We start from the raw sequence: 21858 nt of genomic DNA on the forward strand, positions 1-21858 counted from the left end.
GTAACACTCCCATTGGATTCCTTGAAGACACTATTTCATTTTCCTCCTGAGTTACATCAAATGTTGGAGACTCTCACGTTCAATGCAGCGGCAGCCCATCCTCAGGCAACGGGCGTAGGCTTCTAGAGATGATTCACTGGAAAACTGGTCACCTGTCAGGTACCTGAGAGAACAAGAACATGGAAACAAGTTCCTAAGAACAGAGCCACTCAGCAATGTTTTAGTGCCATCAGAGGAAATTTTATTTTCTGCAGTCTTACTGAGAGTTACAGTTCATCTATGGCTAAAAGGCTGTAACTAATGATAGATTCCACTGTTAGGTCAGTTATTTCCTTTTGATTATTTGAGCTGGCCTACAGTAATTATCAAACTTTTCAAACTATTCAGCTGTTAGTGCTAACATTACATTGAACTGTCATATGTGGTTGGTTTTTACATTGGCTGTCATGAGACCATAATAATTGTGTCATGAATAATTGAAAGTGGAAACAGACAACTTTTCAACCAAGTGACAAATGATATTATTATCGGCACCGCTGTTGTAAAGACAACCAGAGCGCTTTCTGTTTTCCTCGGAGCTGAGCAACTACCAACAACACATGACTGCACACTGCATTTGTTTCCAAGTTTCCATGGACAATAAACACCACTTTGGTAATGAGAGAGAAGCATGTTCACTGAAAATGTAATGTGAAATTGTCATAGTTTTAAATGGAGTGACAACATAGTTTGAGTATTGCCTTGCGCAAACCAGGCTGGTGTCGGGATAGAGAGACAGTGCAAGAAGAAAGCATGAGTTCATTCATTCACTGAATCTATAATGGAGACATGAAAGCAGATACAAATGATGTCAGCCTTCAGTTTGCTGGAGACAAAACTGCACAGTGAACATGAGGTTTATAAGGAGTCTAAATCCTGATGCTGTTATTATTCTAGTCATTACATTGTGCATCAACATTTACTTCATAATGATAAACTGAAGTAAAAAACTAGCCTATTGCAGTTTAATCTCAGCTGCAGTGTTATCATTTGTGCTATTCATTAAAATGTCTGTGTTTTATTACACTGTCAAATGAATTTATAGCGTATCGTAAATGATTCCCTTTACACTACAGTGGTACAATCTCAACTTTCCATTGAGATGTCGTTAATGTTATAAGGCCAGTTTGACGACAGGGAACACAGTTAAGAGGTGATTCAGCTTTACTCTACTTGCCAAAGTGGCCACTACCTTGTGTTCACTGCCATTAGCTAGTTAGCTGTGCAGCTAGCGGCCCTATTTGGTGACTCAGCCCTGGTGGCAGAAGACTATGACATGTTGTCTTGATATCTCAATTAAAAATGCATCAAAAATTACATAATTGACTGAATGACACATACACATTCATAAAGACTCCTTCATGTGTCCAAACTTTTGACTTGTTTAGACAATATTTGATATAAACATGACGTGTTTAGACTAGTTTGAAGAACAGTTATTGTCAAAAGAAAAGAGTATTTACATATTTTATTCTGGTAAAGAAAGCAGAACATCATTAACACATTCAATAAGCATTAGCTTGGTATGGTGTTCCGAAAGTATTCATAGCTGCTACCTGCAGCTAGCTGTTACTGGCTTCAATATTTACGCTAACTGCTAATCAGAGAATGCCTCATTTTCTAGATCATTAAACACTCGTACACAACATGCAAATAAGACAGAAATTTGAACAGTTCATAGGCATCATTTATTAAACGAGTTCGGCTAGCAGCTTCCTTTTTTTTTTCTAGACTAGGCTACACATTAAAGCTCTGCTAAGCTATACGTCAACACATGGATGAGATCTATCCTTTCAAATGAGTCTTAATAAGACAGTATGTCCTTATGAGGGGCTACGATACTTTATGAACAATAGTGAACATTTGAGACACAAATACTGAGACCTACGTGTTGTGTGAAGAGGAGATCCAATACTGAGACAGCGGCCTTTTCATGTCATCAGGAACAACAGTCGAAAGTCGAGGGTCACACACAGAATTCTCTTTAGAGAACAGGAAAGTCAGGAACTAGAAACATAAAGTAACATGATCAGACTGGAAGGGTAGGAAAAAAATCTCCACAGTTTATTTCAGATGTTGTGCACATCTGTGTCTTTGTAGTGTTTCACCTCGTCAAGTTGCAGCATGGGCTCAGGCTGCGGTCCACCCCTCATGTACCCCATGAGGAACTCTCTGACTCGACTCAGATCGGACGCCCAGGAGTCCTGAGACAAGCCAGAAGAAGAAGTGAGCACAAAGCAGTTTTTACAGAGCAGCTCTGTGCTGTGCTGACGGGTGAATTTGCTCAGTACCTTCTGGTCCATCTGCAAAAACTTCTGGAAGTCGTAGAGGGAGATCTGACAAAGCTCTGGTCTGTCAACATTCCTACAAACACAATTTTCAAGATGTCAGACAGCGGAGGAGAGAAAGTTAAAGTTCAACTAAATGAGACATAATACATTAACATACAAAGGCCTGTCTGGAAACTTATCTTACTCATCTACCTTTGCCTTTGCTAATTATGCCATTTTTAGGTTAATGTTCCATAACATGAAGCAAAATGTTTCACGTTCACAAGGTACCATTAATGGCTAAAACATATGGAAATGTTTCACTTTCCTCAAAACCAAAACCTTCCCCAGGACACTGATAAGTGTGTTTTAAAGAGGAACTGGACCGGTAGAAGGACAAGAATGGGGGACGTGAAGACGAGGGAGTGGACATTGAGGAAGAGGTGAAGGTGGAGGTGGAGGGACTCACCGCAGAGGGAAGGAGAGCTCCAGCTGCTCAATAATCTGGGAACAAAAGGGGAGGAACCAGGTGACAGACAGGTGGGAGGGCGCCAGGTGAAGCATAAATAGTAAAGGAAAAAGTGAGCCATGGTGCGGTACGAGTGCAGAAGTACTCAAATACAGTACTTTTAATACTTCAAATACAGCAATTCTGAAGACTCTGAACTTTTCCTCAACTAGAATTCAGATGGAAATGACTTCTATCTGATGGTTGATACTGCAGCACAATGCCACAATGGCTTATAAAGTTTAAGAGTATTTTTAGAAGAGCATGTAATCTTACAGCTGAGCTGCGTGGAAGACCCTGTATCTCAAATTTGGGGATTATATTTCATCATTCCATCATGGACCATTTTGGTGGCTTTGCTAGTCATATAATTGCTATTAAAGTTCAGGTGTATTTAAGCTCACGATCATTTCTTTTGAATATGATATTATTGGCAGACACTTGAAACTTGCTTGACTCACATACATCCAGCAGTGAACATCAAGTCATTTCATCTTTGTCAAAGCTGCATTATTGCTGCTTGGTAATGCAAGTTCATTGCAGATTGAGTTGCACTGTCAAGTCTGCTTTGCTTTGCTCTGCAAAGAAAATGCAACTGAAATGAACGCAGCCTTGATGCTCACTGTGAGGGATCAGCCAAAGAGAAAATAGGTATGAAAATCAAAAATGACAAAGCATGCAATTGAAAGTGGTGAGCAAAAATGTAAAGTGTGCAGCCTGAAAGCATGACTTACTTGTGATAGGGTATTCTTAAATGTGATATAACTACATTTATGTAAGTAAAGGATTTGAGTACTTCTTCCCCACTGTGTGACTGTGTTTGTGCAAACCCAAAACTGGCACTCACACTCTTCTGAGCATCAAACATCAGTGTTCTATAGAGCTGTGCGAAGTTGGGGTACGATAGATCGTTCCTGGCCTCCACCTCCTGTGGAAACATGGAGGATGTGAGTTAGTGCAACACAAAACAGTGCTGGCGACAATAGCATTAAAATAAATTGAGCAGATTTCTCAGACTTTCTGATCGTGTATTATTCTGGTCTGACCTGCAGCTTGTCTTTGAGAAAGCGCATGTTGGGGACTCTGTAGTTGACCTGAGGCAGCAGAGCTTTCACATCCTTCACAGTGATGCTGACAAAGAAGCAAGAAGGAAAGATGCATTAGTGGCATTAAAGGTCTGAACACACTGAAGTAGAATAGTCATAATTCTAACAATACAACAACAAATATATGAATTGCACCTTTAGAGACTACCAGGAGATGGTGCTGTATGGTTTGAAGTGCTAATGTCAATGTGAGGATACTACATTTCCACTCTGAGCATAAAGACAGACTGCTGTAATGTTTTCATTGTTTAGGCTCAGACAATGGTGGCAGATGAAGAGAAGGTTACATGTTTTGTCCTGGACATAGAGGTAAAGGCTGGCCACACATTTATTCAGTCAGCCAGTTTTGTTGTCCATTCTAGGCTACTGTAGAAGGTGGCTGTGCAACATGATGGGCTCTGTGGAAGAGGACCTGCTCCCTCTGCAGATATAAAGAGCTCAATCTAAGGTAACATGAACATGATTCTTATTTTGAGGTGATCATATACAAATGCAAGTATATTTACGAATATTATACTTCATTGCTTCCCCTTAAATCCGACCTATTTTCAGTGATGTATTACGCATTTGGTACTCTTGTGAGTATCTCAGGCAGCGGGTCAGGCAGCAGGACATTGTATCTGTGATTAAAAAGTAAATAAAATATCACACACTCTTAAGAGCTAATGGAGTTTTCAGGTTGTCAAAGAATTATCAATGAATCAATATTTCAATTTCAATTTTTTCCGAGTGTGTTCTTGTCCATGTTGGCTCGAAATGTTTGCTTTTTCCAAGGTGAAGAATGAACCTTTAAGCTTGACTTCTAAGCCAAGACGGAGTCATTAAAATGGTACGAAAATTCAGCTGGAGAGACAGACGATGACATGCAGTAAAGGGAATCCAGCCCAGGCCGCTGCAGTAAGGCCTCAGCCATAATCCATGACATGCGCTCTAACAGGTGAGCTACCGGGGCCTTTACCTCTCCTTATTTTCTAGGACAACCATGTGTACAATCACTTTTACTGATTCAAAAAACACATGTAACCACCAGCCATCAGTGACAGACTGAGGAAGGAAGCGAGAAAAGCAGGTAGAGAAAGAAATAAATCCAGGTCAGTGCTCTGAGGCAGGGCGGATCTGTTCGGGGTCAACGACCGCTGCTGCTGCCAGGTCTGATTCGTCTCTCCGCCCACTTCCCTCTGTCTAGCTACTGCTACTGTTACTATTTTCACAGGAGACGGGAAGCTGCCCTCTCCCAGCCCAACGCATCACATCCTGCTGCTTATCAGGCGGTGGCAGGCTGTTTGTCCTGGAGCGACTTCCACCCAAACAGAAGCTTGGATGTATTAATGAGAGCACGAGAGAGAAAAAGACAGAGAAAGTGTGTGTGTGTGATATGTGGAGTCTCAGGCTGTGCATGCGTGCGGCAGGCTGTGGAGGTTAAGGTCAGGGCAGATCCCTGACAGGGGTGTAACACGCTCTTTGATGACATCTGGCTCTGGTTTCACCTTCACGTTCCACCTGCTGTGACCGGCCAATGAGCATCCATCACAGGCTGCTGTAAAAGTTACGATTGGGTGTTGACGTGTTTGTGGCAAGTCACCCACCTGCCCTCATGGTTCCTGTCCATGACTTCAAACTGTTTCCTCAGCCACCTACAGAGGGAGGGGTGGAGAAAGAAAACATGAGACTGAAAGAGTGATTATTACAAGAAGAAAGTCAAACTGAAATGAAAAATAGAAATGACATGTTTCCGGGTGTGATGGCTGATAGGTGAAATGCATTACACTACAGGAAACGGAAAGAAAAATACATTTTTGGAAGGAAATCGCAAACAAACTGCGTTTACTAATAACAGTTTTATAAAGTGTTCCTGAGTCCACGTAGTAATATCCTCTAAACAGTCATGTGTTCACAGAGTGGTGAACCTCTCTCCATCCTCACTTGTGATCGACTGAGCCTTTCCAGGATGCCCCTTTCATACCCAATCATGATACTATCACCTGTTACCACTGAACCTGTTTACCTGTGGAATGTTCCAAACAGGTGTTTTTGGAGCATTCCACATCTTTCCCAGTCTTTAGTTGCTCCTGTCCCAACTTGTTTGAAACGTGTTGCTAAATGCTGAACAAATCAGAATAAGCAGATATTTACAAAATCAATGAAGCTGATGAGGCAACACATTAAATATATTGTCTTTGGATTGTTTTCAATTATGTCAAAAAGTGTCAAAAATGGTGCTCTCTCTGTGTGGTTGGATGCTGAAAATAGTTCAGAATGTCACTCGCACCACGTTTATGCACAGCACACATGCAGGTTACCATGATGATTGTGGCAGTTTAAATTTTCAGTTCAAAGTCATTTTTTAACAATTGTTTCCAGCTGATGGAAAACGAGTGTTACATAATGCACAGTTTCACGACTACATACATGATACTGTGTTGAAAAGCCTGAGGCTAAAGCTAAAGAGTCAGCATTGTACCAGCTGTTGAAGATATGGAAATAAAGACATAACTTTGTTCTTTTACTGCAGTTTAGAGCGATTTAGTCTTTCTGTTATTATATATATATTATAATAAGGAAAAATGGAAGATCAGATTGTTCTTCCTATCATAACCCTGTTTGAATATTTAACTTAACTTGTTTAATTTTAACTTCTAACTCGCTGTAAAAACAAGAAAACACCCACCTGCAGGCTTGAAGGTTAGACAGCATAAATATACACGCAAACTTTTTTTATCCTATTTTGGAAAATACTATGCACAATAGCTGTATTATCATTATAGTTTATATTTCCTCACACTGTCCATTTTAAGCAACAAGTTGCAGGTAGATACTGAGAGTTGTCTATATTTGTCAGAGTGAAAAAAAAATCCCATTCATCTGATCTACTCCCCAAACAGTTTACACAACTGTCATAAACAGACAAAATTAGCCATTTCATTTCCTCTGACCATTTCCAAACATATAGTGCTCACATTATGTCAACACCTAAACTCTCCAGCACACACTCACAGCCTCCCTCTGTTCTCCTGCTCGCACCACACAAGCCAAAACTGCCTCCGCACATTCATCTGGAGTAAATATTTTCATCCCAAAACTAATATTTGCCCTGTCCTCCAACCAGCACCACCCTTTCCTATTCAGGTTGCCACTCGTTTGATGTGACCAGATATCATCATTATCACACATGCAGGCGGTGTCGGAACATGTTAAGTGCTTTACAAACACAAAAATAAATACTGCAGTGATGCATGTTAATCGCTTAGCCCATTAAACTAATCACCACATTTCTAACTTTGACAAAATAAACTGAGAAGTCCATGTTGAGTATTTGCAGTGATGACTGGAAAAGTCTCCTTCAAGTGTATTCAAGTGTATTATTCTACTAATTGTTTGGTAAATGAAGTGTTTTTGGCCAAAAGTCAAAACTCAGCACATATTCATGTTTGAGAAGCCGTAACTAATGATTTTCTGGCATTTTTGTCAATTATTTAGATTTTATAGTAGTTGATGGATGAAAATCAACTAACAATTTTGAAAATTGAATGTTTGATTACTAGAAAAAGTCTGAGTCTATTCCATTTTCAGGCCTACATGTCTGAGTTTTTGATACTTCATCAATCAGACTGTCAGTGGGTTAGTCCTTTAAGTCATTTTCTAACAATTTCATGTGTGTTCATGGACACGTCGATGCACACCTGTCTATCTGTTGTGGTGCAGGCGCTCTCTGAGTGTCAGTCATCAGCCAGTTGAGACCAGTGATCCACATGTTGACCTCCTCCTCACTGAAGGCTGCGAAGACGCAAAGAAAGACGGCACAGGGAAGAAAAGTTGACTCTTTCAAATTTCAGATTATAAATTCAGGCAACAATTAGCTTCAATAAATTCCAATTTATTGGAGCTTAGGTCTTATTTTTGTAAATTTGTCCATAACTTTTAATGACTTACGATGATGTTGAACTCACAAGTAATACATGAGATGTAGAAACAGAGACATCTGTATCATAAAGATCAGATCACTGTTTTATTATCACTTCATTTGGAGGTAAAACCAACCTGAAATTAAGGCAATAGCGCCTCATTCCGCAGGAAAGCTGTGTGCACGCACTATGGCAAGCATGGTGACTCAAATTTGAGTCAGACACTCTGGGTAATAATTGATCATGTGAACTGCTCGTCTTTCTTGATCCATGACAGAGATGTTACTTTGTTCCAAGATCTCAGAAACAAGCTTGACTGAAATGTTATTTAAACCGAGAGAAACAAACATCAGACCCAAAGTGTAATGAACCAAATCTGTCCTTTAAGTAAACTTTTAAAAAGCATTTTTTTTTGTAATGAGAGTAACTCAACAAAAAAAAGCTCAACAAATTCAAACTCATTAGATTAGCAGATAATATTGATGTGGTGCGCAAACACCCACATGCAGTATGCACACACTGACCAGCCACGCTGAGCGTCCTCAGGCGAAACTCCAGGCCGTAGAGCACGATGAAGCAGTGGGCGGCATCCAGTTTCCGGGCCTCCTCTGGGTAGCGCTCAAAATCACGGGAGCCCTTCCCCAACCGCAGCTCCCGGATCTCTCGTATGTCGACTGGAGGAGGGAGGAAGGAAGGAAGGATAGTGTTGCATGAAGACAAATATGTACAACCATTAATCACAGTTTGGCACGTTGTTCGTTTCCTCGCCAAACACACAGAAATCTGCTCCCAGAGAGCTCAACAAATGTACCGTGTGTTAGTCCAGAGAGCCCAAAAACAGACACACAAACATTTCAGCTGTCGGTGACGGGATGCTCCAAAAGTCTGCAGAGGTTTTTAGCAGCGGAAGGCAAACTTTTACTTCACATTTCTGAGGAGAAAGATGCTCTCAACCTGACAGCTGAGAAGTCCCTTAATGCTTTGATAGAATAGGTCTCTAAAAGAGGTAAAAAGCAATGAATCTGATCCCTAAAAGTGAAGTAAAGCCCTAAAAATGCTGCTTAAGCTGAAGCTCAGTCTGCTCTTTGATTGATGATGAGGGTTTTTAAGGACTAATTTGGGTTAATTTTACTAAATAAACATGTTGAGTCTGCATTTCCCTAACTTTAGTTTGCACCTCTCGTGCATTACCATTTTATTAAAGTCACAGAGCTGAACCTGTTTTTCTGAAAAATAAACACAAAGCAATCTTTACAATCACAATTACAATTAGTCATTTGGCAGACGCTTTCATCCAAAGCGACGTACATACACACACACACACACACACACACACACACACACACACACACACACACACACACACACACACACCGATGGCCACCGGGGCAGTTTTGGGGTTCAGTATCTTGCCCAAGGATACTTCGGCATGTGGGCTGCCGAGGCCAGGGATCAAACCACCGACCTTCTGAAAGGTGGACGGCCACTCTCCTGAGCCGCAGCCGCCCCTCTTTAAAACACATGGATGTACATTACACAAGATCAGCACAGTTTGAAACATATGTCCAGAAGCCTCAGAGACTCTTCTCTAACTGGATGAGAGTCTGGAGACGTAGCAGCTCTGCAAAGTGCTGCTTTGTGCTAAATGCTAACCACAGCAGGCTAACATGGTCACAGTATCGATGCTAACATACTAATACTCTATCCATCTATCTATCTATCTGTGTGTGTGTGTGTGTGTGTGTGTGTGTGTGTGTGTGTGTTATCAGTCACTGCATGTCAAGCCGAGCCCACTGAACTCAGTGTCCTGTCAGTCTCAATCATGCCACTTGAGGAGGAGCTGATTTATTGGAACACAGCCGTCATTCAGCCAGCAGCTTGTCATTGCTGTAAACCACTCAAGCGGCACAACCTGCCCAACTGCATCTCTAGTGATGTGTGCCTCTGCGGTTTTCCATCGTATTGGGATACTTTTTATTCAAAGATGTGGCTGAGCATTGCCACCTTGGAACTGCAGTGGACCAATGACAGTCTCACAAACACAGATTCAAAATTTTACAGTTATGCCACTAAACTTCTATTGAAGCCGACGCTGTTCCTTCCATTTATCGTGGGGAAACAGTTAGTACGAGTCAACATGTTGGTGATTTGTGTTTTATCTGTTGACTGTGTCCATCAAATCTATAGTGAGCTAGACAATGTTAGCCAGTGTTAGCCTGCCAAGTCACATGACATCATACATCCACCCTTGGTTGTGTGTTGACTGAAAGTTACGGCAAACGTTACTAAAAACAGTCAGATTTAATAATTACAGTCAGAATTAAATAATGGCTGTACTCGTTATGACAACTCAAACAGAAGACGTCACCTGACTGTGGGGTTTTCTTTGGAATCTGTTTCAGGTTGGAACACGAATGCTTGAATTACTCCAATATTACCACTTGCCACCGCGTGGCGTACAGTAGCTAACAAAGCAGAAAACAAGCAGAGGTGTGTGTTTGATGAGCAGGTAGGTGGAGGGGTGGGTGGAGGCAGAGCCAGGGAGAGTTACATGTATGCCATTTTAAGGCACTTTCTTCATGGAAAAGACTTGTAAATATGTCGTTTTGAGGGTTTAATAGGATGCCATGAGATGAACTTTAAGCTCTGATGTTGTCTAACACGCCTTTTTCTGGAATAACACTTCAAATCTGCACTTGTGGCAGGTTTTGTCCCACTACTTCTACATTTAATACATAATCCATAACTGGACAGTTATTGGAAGCTTCTAATGCACCAGAAGGGTTAACAGCGCGGCCAAGTCAGGCGACTGACCACAGAGCATGATGTAAACTCTGGACTCTGCTTTGACACTTGCAGCAGTCGACGCACCCACAAAGAAAACCCAACTTATTGACATAACAGATGTCTTGTGCACACACACATATAAACATGCATTCATGGATGCTGTGGCATTCACACACCAAACACAGGCCTACTATAGCACACACACTCACAATGGAACTGAAAGTCAGTCTTGTCAGCCTGGATGCTAGTTTCCATCAAACATAAAGTGGAGAGAACAGACTTTTTCTGGCCAACAGGTAGAGAACAGGACACAGAGAAAAGAACAGTCCAAGCCTGTTGCTGGTCTTTACCCGGCCAAAGCAAGCTGCAAAATCTGGTTCCTATCTGAGCCTCCTGCATGTGGAGATGACAGGGAGCACGTTTGGCATAAGATTAAGAGAGAGGGCCGTTATCCTCAGATGGAAATGTGTCCATACTCTTAGTGGGAGGGGGGTTCAGAGCTGGATCTGAATCTGTCTGAGTTCTTACCCACACATGACCTGCTCTTTGATGTTTGGAAAGGCAAATTCTGCAATGATTCTGCAAAACCCAATTCATTCCTGTCACACAGCACAACTACTGCCTGATGAGTAAAAGGATAAGTCTGATTATATTCTATATTTTTCAGTTATTCTCAATCAAGTCCATTAAAAAACAAGCAAAACCAGCAATGAACTGATCTGACTAATAAATACCGTGTGTGTATCCAAAGCCTGATGTATCTCCCTCCTCTGTGCCATAGAGCTCCATTGTCATTAAAAACACATCAATGAGCCTCAAACACTCACTAGAGCACCAAATGCAGATTAATCCACTGCTCAAAACAGTCCCCAACTATTTCCTCCTGTCTGAGTAACTCTTATTAAAAGCTACAGTGAGCAGTTCAAAACCTGTTTTCAAAGACTGAAATCTTTACGCTGTCAGCTGGAAGTAATGTTCTATGCATGGCAATAAGAAAAACATAAAACAACATCAGTCTTATTCTTTAAGTCATCAGATGGACCCTCCAACAGAACGTTTTACCACTAACCTTCTGGAAAAAAGCTGCAGAGCATCTGGACCTAAATCTATCAAATTTTTTAACATTTACAACTGCAGAGGACTTGCTGACTTTGGCTGTTGGCTCACTGCAAAGCGAGAAACCTCTGTCCCTTTATTAATAACTCTATTAACATTTGCAACCACAAGTCAGCCAGAGAGATGTTTTACAACCTGGCAAGCCAAAGGGTGTTCTTATTAATGGATTATAACTGATCTATTGGGCTTTGGTAAATGATTTATTAGCCATTACAGCCTCTAATCTCGACTCTGCCTGTGTACCTGAGAGCATGAGCAGCATGGAGGTTTCAAAACTGCCAACTACTAATTTTTGTTTCCTCAGATTTTGATCGGATATTTCCAGATCTAACTTTTCTAATTTTGTAGCCTCATGAAGAAAACTGCACTCAGAATTTGTTTTGTCAAGCTGCTGTTTTCAAGGGCAAGAATGAACCTTGAAGCTCATTCATTCTGGCAGTTTTACACTGCGGTTCTTTCATGTTCATGCTTATTAAACAGTTTGGTTTTAGTATTGGTCCTGAAAAATCAGGTTTGACATTGGTATCAGTCATAATAAAGCTTTTCATTGTGCTTGTACAGTGCCTCATAGTCAAAGTTGACTCCTTTTCCTCCCAAACTATTACAAAATACCCTGAAACCTGGTATTTGTTCTTCTCTGGTCTTTCCCTTTATTATTTCCTGTCATTTAGTCTGGACGTTGGACAATCATGCAAACAGATGCACAGCTCGCCAAATGTCACACTTCACTCACCATGACTGCGTTAACACACACCCTGCCTGCCCCACTCCACAACACACACACGCACACACACACCACGATTCCTCCCACTGTGGCTTTTAATCCTGGTCCAGGCTGTAAACATGGTTGTGATAAAGACATACACACACAACTGTTTCGGTCTGATGTAAACTTTGATGAACATAACATGAGGAAGAGGTGAAGGAAGTCACACACTGGGCCAACTGGAGATACATCAGAGTATAAACTCCTATAGATACTATCAACAGTCTCATAGAAATAAAACAGCAAAGAAAACACAGTGTAATTCTCTTCTAATCTCTTTTCTTTCTTTCTTTCTTTCTTTCTTTCTTTCTTTGAAATGTATGATTTTAATGTATTTTTATGCTTCTGTAAAGCACTTTGAATTGTGCTATACAAATAAATTTGCCTTGCCTTGCCTTACTTCTGGGATGCTCCATTATTGTGTTTCATCATCTGAAAAGACGGTCATGACCTTTTCTGCCGCCTCTGTGCTGCACAGGCACTGTCTGAACCGAGGAGTTCGTGAACGCACCACGAGCTGTGTACACCGCTGACCTGAAACCACCAGCCATAGATAATTGCAGTGCGCTTCCAGTGAAACAAACTGTTCCTGGTAGAGCTGGTGACATCACTTCCTACCAGATGGCAGAAGTCGACTTGGAGATTATAAATTACAGGGAGGCAAAGGATGGGAGACGAGAATGAAATGCAGGCTAGAGGGAAGGTTATGAAGGAATGGATAGGTGGGATATTTATTGAAAAGCTGAGAGATAAAGCTGCTACTAAACAGCAGGGGTTCAGAGCAGAGGCTGACAGAGTTTCAACAATCAGGACTGAGTGTAAACCTGTATGAGGGCTGTCATTTTTTATTCACTAATTGCAAGAGCGATGTGGCCTTTTAAAGACCATCTATCATATAAGAGGATACGCTTTACATTCACCTCTTTCAAATGTGTGCTAGACACGTTTTTCTTTTTAGATTTCTGGGTGTACTTTGACCCCTGCTTTGGGCATCCATTGGTTTCCATTCATTTTCATTCTGGACAATACGAAAATCTGACACTTTATCTCCAGAGAAAATGACAGTGCTGTTAATTTCTTCTATCACCTCCATGTTCATTTAAATTCCCTGACAAGTCACCTGTTGCAGTCCTGTGAATAATGACTGTTCTCTCTCTGTGTATTGGACACTGCAGATAATTGTGTGTACAAGGTATGACAGTCTTCCCTTTACCGGGCCTTAATGGTTGAAAAGGCAGACTTGTTTCATTCATGGAATACATCACATGTCGTGTTTTTATGTCAGTTGAAGCCTGAACACATCAGATTCATCATACAGACAGAAGCAGTACAGTAGTGATGATGTGTTTTTCAGAGGAGTTGATATGCTGGAAGTCAAATTGATTAAAACTGATAATTGAATTGCACTGTAGTTTGCAAAATGGTTATCTGGATATGCTTTGTAGTGAACAGGCTACGACATACCAACTCTTTTGGTATGGTCCTTTAAGAAGAAGATGAAGACTATTGCTAAGTGGCTAACTTTATTATAACTATCATTATTCAGCATAGCTGCTTGCATGTTCTCGTCAGTATTCATTTCCTCCTGTCCATTTTGACAGTGGATAGAAATATGTACCTTAAGTATTACTATGATATCTAACTTTTCTGTAAATAAAAATTGTGTTCCACAAAACTGGGGTTTATTTCAAGTTATTTTAAAAACTCGATATGCTTTCAACATTTTCAGCCAAGTTAAATCAAGCTTTGGTTAACCCTAATTGTGCTTTAAATTACTCCTTATTGGTGCACACCAGTATCTCAGGCATCCAGCGCCTCATTTGTGGTCCATGTCTCAAGATGCTGGACCTTTTGTTTTCCTGCAGCCAGCCAGCTCTTCAATCTAAGACAGGAAACGAGACACTCCCTGATAACCCCACACTTCCTGTGCCTCAGGATTTAATACCTCCACTGTTTGCCAAAAGCGCTCATCTCAAAGAAAAACACTGATTTCAAGAGTGTGTGTAGCAAAACTGAGGGAGAAACTTTACTTGAATGCAAACAGTAGGAAAAAAGTATCAGGCAAGAACAAAGGAAGAAAAAGCGGGAGAGATGGGGAAGTTAAGAGGGGACAGAGTTAAGGGGTCACTTCGATAAATATGATTTCTGAGAACAAAAGACCAAAGTATCAGATGAATGACCTTGCAATTGGAAAAAGTAAGTGAAAGAAAGTAGAGTGAGAAAGTGAAATGGGAGGTCAGAGAAAATGAGAAGGGAGTTTAGGTGGGTGTGTGGGGGGAGGAAAGTGGGAGAGGACAGCTGGAGGAGGAAAATGGAGAGGCGAGAGAGGAGGAGGAGGACGAGGAGGAGGGAAAAAAAGTATGTGGCTGAGAGATAGAGCTGTGGGAGATAAAGTGAAGGAGAGACCCGCTGAGTTCCAGGAATGTACTGCTGGGTTTGTCCAGGGGGAGGCTGCTTGTAAAGGGGCGTTTGTGGGTTATGAAAGCGTATGTGTGTTTGTGTGAAAGCAGTGTTTTCATCAGCGTGGGATTGTGTAGATTTGGTCTGAATGAGTGGAGTAGGTGTTCGCTGCGGTTTCGTGCATGCTCAGACTTGTAATTGTTGTCCCTTGGATTAGCGAAGGCGCCGTTTATGCGGTTTATGATCATGGATAAATAATTGACAAGGCTCCCTGAGCAGAAACAACACCTGCATGTGTGCAGTGGCCATTAATCTCCAGGCTTTCGTAGAATGACGGGGGGATAGGGTTACTGGGGATGGGAAAGAAGAGGAAACTGCAGTGGCCGTAAGAACTCAGTGCACTGTAGCTTCAAAACGCACAAGTAAATAAAGAAAACATCTTCACTAATCAACCAAAACGTGCACTGCAAATCCAGCAACAAGCTGCTGAGAGTCAACTACCTGTCAGTGGTGCTGGCAAATGGGCCAACGATCAAGTTTATTTTAAACACTCTGATTGTTTGACAGATTTACTATAAATGATATTGCAGACATTTTCTACACACCAAGTGTTAGACGTTTACTAGCTATTAACTATGCTGCGTGACAACTGTAATACTTGATGGCTAGTGTTAGCACTTACTGATCAGATGTGTTGGAATCATACAGTAACTTTGTTATGGTTGCTACGAGACATTCAAAGTCATTTCTGTTTTGTTAGTTACAGTTTTACTGAACTACATTTTCACCTGTCATACCTGAAGATGGTCAATGAAGCAGCAGGGCATTCACTTTCTGGTTGGTGGATATCGAGTTTGACGGGCTGTTCAATTACGCTGACTTAGTTGTTGGACAGAATATAATGGGAACAGTACAGTGTTTCTCCATTTGGCCATGTGTGTGCCGAAGATGTTTTCTTCTATTTGCATGTTTTCTGAAGTTAGGGCAAAAAGAATCACCTTCAGCAGGATGATGGAAAACAAACCTGACAGATTTCTCAGTAAACCTATTTCTATCTCACAGAGGAGGAGTCTTTTTTTTTACAGTACACTACCACAAAGTCAGAATAACACATGGCAGACAGAAGGAAACTCTATCATGCCAGTTGTGAATGCCATAAGTTTTCTCTTTGCTAACAGACACTGTAACCAATCCTCCCCCAGGCCACAAAATCCAGGGCGCAGACAATAACCTCCACACCCCATGACAAGCACCATGGTGCTCAACAGGCACATTCAACAGCACAACAACAGCCTGCTGCTTTAAGTGCACCACTGCCACTTGACTCCACTCCAGCAGGCTGCCCCGGTCGCCTCAGCCCACAGCCAGTCAGTCAGTCAGTCAGTCAGTCAGTCAGTCAGGCAGACAGACAGGAAGCTCAGGGCAGGGCGAGGACTGTGGACATGTGGCAGCAGCATGCACGCTCTTCTGTCTAGAGAGTTATGGGAGGCTGGAGGACGCAGAGGTCACAGGGTCGTGATGCGTCTATCCACTGAGGAGGCCATGACAGCACCTCAGCTGCAAGTTCGGCTCAGGCTACGAGAGCTGCAGCCTTCCACATGCCAAAGGCAGTGATACTATGTACACAGAGGAAAAGTCAACACAAACCTACTCATACACCGCCATGGATTTGGTTTTAGGTGTCAAGGTTTTGAGATAACCAGCTCTGAATTTTTCAACGTTAATGCTGAGTTTCAGTACCAATATTAGTACAATATCTTTCTTTGTGCATGAATAAGCAATATAAGCAGGTTTTCCTGCAAAACCAAGTTCTTAAATGCAAAATGTCATTGAAACTTAAGCAGCTATGCAAGAACGTTATGTAACCAACATACGGTCTAAAATTCTGAATTTAATCAGAAACTATCCAATCGGTGACGAGGCTGAAGACCAGACTGTCATCCTGTTTGGTACATGACGGTTTTTGACAGTCAGTGCAACAGAAACATTTGGGTTGAACGCAGTGTTGAGTGCCATTATCCAGCGTTGGTTTCTCAGTGTGCGAGCATGTTGTAAAGGGTCAGTCCCCCCTGGTCTGCTGTCACACTAATACAATGGGGGTCAATGGTATTTTGTTTGTGGTGCTGCTCCCCTTCCGTTATCTGTTTATTACCGTTGTCAAAGTCCCCATCACCAAACAGCAACAACCTCAGAGCCAGCAATCTACACAGAAAATGGCAATTTTTGAGAAAGATCCGGCTACAGTCAGTACATCTTTTGGTGTTTTATGTGGCGATGTCTTTTGTGGGAATTTAGCCATCTTAATGCAGGGCTTGCCTCCTCACACAAAAACAAGTCACACCCCCAACTCTATTTTGCAAGTGCACCATGACTGCAGCCATTTCTCAAACGCTGGCACAACACTAAAACGAAGTGTAGAGATTGGTCTGGCTGGGAGTGCAGACTGCAGGCCAAAAGGCTGGGAAGCACCACTTTAAAACATGCACACGCAGAGAAAGGAACTGTCCCCGGTGTTCTGTGTCTGCATTGGTCAGCATGTTCTCAGATACTTAACCCTCAGCTGACATTTCATTTCAGCATCTTCTGATACAGAGTCTGTGACTGACAATAAATGATGCGACGAAGGGAAAACAAAGTGAATGTGACTGACACAACAGGGATGTCATACTGGAGTTAATACCTTTGCTTTTCTCCGTAAAAGCTCCCAACCCACATATGAACAGAAGCTGACTGACTCCTGTCTAAAGCTTCCTACCACAGCTGATAGACTCTGACTCTAACAGGGTTCTGTAACTTTCCAACAAGAAATGTTAACAGTCACTTCATACAGAGGCTCTGTGTGAGGGTCTGTGAGCGCAGGCCCAGGGGCCCCGGGGATCCCAGTAGCCCCAGTCAGTGATCAATTCATATTTTTATGGCAATACTCACGCTCTCCTTCTATTTTGTCAGGGTTTCGGCTCCACACTATCTGTCGCATGTCCTGTTTTATCTGGAAGGTTCTCCTCTCGGGCCGCTGAGACTTCTTCTGGTAGAAGATGGTCATCACTGTCCCCATCTCCAGGCTGTGAAGGATGCGGGGACCGGCCTCTGTCCAGTCCAGCATCCTGGAGGCCATGACTGGACCAGTAGCCCCCGCGGCACCAGCACCAGCCTCCTCGGCACAGCCATTGAGGCAGCCACTGAACCTGGCCGCACACATCCTCACTGCATAGCTACAAGGTAACCTTACAGAAATCTGTACTGCTCTCTGGATGTGGATGATTGTCCTTAAAACACTTGCTGAATGCAGCAGTTATCCAACATGTCCAAACCTCCGGTGCAAAGAGGAAATCTTGTCAAGAACCCACCGCAAGAAGGGCTTCAAGAGACGCTGTGATTAAACCACTTTCACATTAAAACTCAAGCTAAAAGACTTCAGAGCAGAAACACTGAAATGTCTGAGATGTGAATTATCCTCTGGTCCTCTGGAGGGGGAGTGTATCCCTGTGTTATCCTTTCCAGATGCTTCTGGCAGCACACCAGCGAGATCCACTCGGAGGGAGCTCTCATCACCGCTGGACTCAGGTTTCCACCCTTTATGTGTCCTGCTGAGACCTTCAGTCCACGACAGCAGCGGCTTTCAATCCAGCCGCGTCGTTGCCTGCTGCTGCCGCTCGCTGCTCCTGCTGCTGGGGCGGTAAAACAAGAGGTGGCTGTCCCTCTCCTGGCTTTGGGCAAATGAAGTCCGTGCGAGCGACAAAGACACCGAGTTATGTAATGACGAGTCGGACAAATACCCGGAGGTGGGTGCAGCAGGGCGGCGGAGAGGAGGACGGTACCGGCCGGCGCTCTGCGGCGGCTTCACGGAGACGGAGCGACGCGCGGACGGGAGGGCACGAAGCGGCCGCGGCGAGAACCCTGTGCGTTCCCATCCGCCGAACCATTCTGCTCTCCCTTCACACACTCCTCGTTCCCGGGCACATTACACCGCCGACTGGATGCATTATCCTACGCAGTCACCCGGTTGGAGTCACCGTACAGAGGCGTGCGGGGTTGCGGTGGTACGCGGTAATTTCTCCAGTTCCTCCTCGCTGCTCCTCGTCCAGGATCTCTGCCTCTCTCCTGCCTTCGCGTCCCCTCAGCTCCAACGCCAGAGGTCTTGAGAGGAAATTAGAGCTAGCAGACCGGAAAAGCTTGATCAGATTTTTTTTCCCCCGTCTGTGCTGTAGTATATATCTGAGGGAGGATGAGGGGAGTGGAGTGAGAGTCGCTGCGGAGAGGAGGAAGGAGAGGAGGCAGAGAGCAGAGCGACCTCCGCGGGTCTCCAGGAGATCTGCAGCGATGGAGGAGGGAATAGACAGGTTCGATCTCTCCAGCGCTGACATCTGCGTTCAGCTCAGCGGGCGACGAGACGAGTCAACAGGTCAAGAGGGGTTCAGGTTTCAAAGGTCACTCACAAGTCAGCGAGTCATCAGCTGCAGCAACAAGTCACCTCAACCCACAGTGATTCAGTGTGGAAAGCACTGATGTTCCAGAAGATATTTGTAATAATAATAATAATAATAATAATAATAATAATAATAATAATAATAATAATAATAGAGACAAAATAATTATTTAAAAATCTAAACTTAAGATCTTGTCTAATTATTGTTCCCAATGCCAAGAATGAAATTGTACACTGAATTGATAATAATTCAAACAATATTCACAATGAATAGACACAACAACTTCGAAAGCTTGATGATTGCTAAAACAAAAAAAAAAAAAAAAAAAGCAACAACTGTGTCCTGACAAATAAAAAGCGAGTCTGACGCAGAAATATCAAAACAAGTGTTCAATGAAATTTTTCAAACCTATCAATAATCCCAGAAGACACTTCAATGGATACATGAATACATAAATCTGAAACTATGCTGTCAAACTGTCTCTCTCAGGAGGACAGTTTCAAACTCACTCCTGGAGGAGGGATCTCTCCTTGGACATTATTACATAATCACTTAAATATGAAGTAGGAGACTTACATGGTGGAAAGTAACTAAGCACAATTACTCAAGTGTTGTGCTGAAGTACAATTATGATGTTGTATGTTGACGACATTTCAGAGTGACATATTATGGTCCAGAAACCATTAGTTGATGGACAGAAAATGAACTGATAATCATTTAGTTGTTTTCTGTATCAAGCAAAAAGTCCAAAAAAGATATTTCCAGCTTTGCAAATACAAAGTTGCATGCAGTTTATCACTTTTATAAATGTTTTTGAAATTAAACATTTCTGGGGCTTTGTACTGTTGTTCAACCACATTAAGGAATTTGAAGTTATCATTTTCACTCTGAGATCTTGAAATGCGCTTTTTAAAAATCATATTATAGATTAAACAGTTTATTAACCCAAACTATTGACCTATGGATAAAGTGAAAATGAAAATAATGATTCATTGCCCCATTTTTTTTATTCTTTGTTCTAAACATTGCCCCTTTGCCCCACTATATTTATTTTAACAGATATAGTGGCTTTGCAGATGAGGATCGCATGCATCTTAAAAAATACAATTGGTAAACTGTTCAGTCATGTGTTGAGTATAATTATATTGTGTTACTTATATTGTTTCACTCACTGTGAAAACACTCCATGACAAGTAATGAGCAGAAAACCACATCTGCTGTGAGGCTGCACCAGGACCACCATCAACTCTCTGAGTGTCAGATTCACCAAGTGTTGACCAGCGCGAGATGAGACAGTCACATGGATGACATCACAGCCTCTCCATGTCTAATCAGCTCCATATGTCTGCTGGGTGTATGGCCAGTGGTCAGCAGGCAGCCAATCAGAATCCACAGTAACACGGCTCACATGTATTGTGGCGGAGAGGCAGGAGGGCGGAGAGTGTTGCAGAAAAGAGTTGTCATGACAGAGTGGAGAGGTGATGAAGAGCTGTGTGTAATTCTTCTGTCAGTCACCGAAGAGCAGAACAAGAGTGAGAATCATCCACAGAACAACAGAGCACCATCAGGATGTTTGTCCCCTGCAGTTGCCTTTAATAGCCCGTACATGAACAGTTTCCAGTGACACAAAATGCACCTGTGACACGTGAACCATAAAATGATAGCATGACACTTGGCCACTGCCTGTAGAAGTTACACATGATTCAGATGTTTTGTTTGAAGAACAGTAGGACAACTGTGAGATGAATGAGTGTAGTTGTGTAGCAGCTTGCATTACCACAGTTTCCAGTAGTGGTGGCTTTAAAGACAAACCTGACAAATCTGAAAACACCCACAAAAAGGCACTGGTAACCTTCAATTGTCGTGTTATTTCAGGTGTAAAAATTGATCAAAAATACAAAATCATGGCTAAAAATCAAAGCTACATTGATCCATTTTTTGGTCACAAAGGTCAGAAAAGCTCAAAAGAGGTGCCATATTATGAAGTAGTTCTGGCTATTGTGTTAGCAAAGAACAGCCTATTGCCACATCCATCATCCCACTGGAGTCGTGTTTGTGTCCACCTGATGAATCTAAGCCAACGTTCACTCTCTTTTTGCTCTGGTTTGGTCTCCACCAACACCATAAATATCTGACTCTAAATGCTCCACTGTGTTTACCAAAGCTAGTTGCTAACTCTGTCTGTCTGTGGTTTGGTGCGGCACAGCGAGTTTATCGGAGCCTGTTCGCCGAAAACAGCTGATTAATGCATCTTACATGACTGAAGAGTGAAAACTTGTAAACTTTGTGTGTTTCAACCAACCCTGAATTGAAAATATCAGCCTTTCTTACCCCAACATTCACAAAAGGTACTGACATATGAAAACCTCAAACCTAAAATCTCAGCTCAAGGTCTTCTTACTGGCTTTTTCAGTTGATTTCAACCATAGTTTGCAGCCTCCCTCAGTCGATCCTGTTGAGTTTAAGCTTTTACTTCAACTTGAACAGATCTATTATCATGTCTTTGCTGAAGACCGCTGCAAGATATGGTTGAAATC

The 21858-nt window shown here is 42.3% G+C and overlaps 1 protein-coding gene across 3 annotated transcripts in view; it reads right to left on the bottom strand.

The window, feature by feature from the left end:
- Window positions 1-19130, bottom strand: part of LOC143316510 (1-phosphatidylinositol 4,5-bisphosphate phosphodiesterase gamma-1-like) — a 30400-nt gene extending 11270 nt beyond the window's left edge. Inside the window, exons 1-11 of one of the 3 annotated variants that reach the window (XM_076724233.1) lie at window positions 17823-19130; window positions 8350-8499; window positions 7604-7697; window positions 5510-5557; window positions 3864-3948; window positions 3665-3745; window positions 2779-2813; window positions 2331-2403; window positions 2148-2243; window positions 1928-2046; window positions 78-163 (exon numbers count right to left, since the gene is read on the bottom strand). In XM_076724233.1, coding sequence (XP_076580348.1) covers window positions 78-163; window positions 1928-2046; window positions 2148-2243; window positions 2331-2403; window positions 2779-2813; window positions 3665-3745; window positions 3864-3948; window positions 5510-5557; window positions 7604-7697; window positions 8350-8499; window positions 17823-18093 — 1138 coding nt within the window. In that variant the 5' untranslated portion in view covers window positions 18094-19130. Of the gene's footprint in view, window positions 1-77; window positions 164-1927; window positions 2047-2147; window positions 2244-2330; window positions 2404-2778; window positions 2814-3664; window positions 3746-3863; window positions 3949-5509; window positions 5593-7603; window positions 7698-8349; window positions 8500-17822 lie in introns of those variants that run through there. The other 2 variants (XM_076724234.1, XM_076724235.1) reach the window with 2 other exon arrangements.
- Between the last annotated feature and the right edge of the window lie 2728 nt (window positions 19131-21858).

This window comes from Chaetodon auriga, chromosome 3, assembly GCF_051107435.1.
Source record: "Chaetodon auriga isolate fChaAug3 chromosome 3, fChaAug3.hap1, whole genome shotgun sequence".
In the NCBI taxonomy this organism is placed as follows: Eukaryota; Metazoa; Chordata; class Actinopteri; order Chaetodontiformes; family Chaetodontidae; genus Chaetodon; species Chaetodon auriga.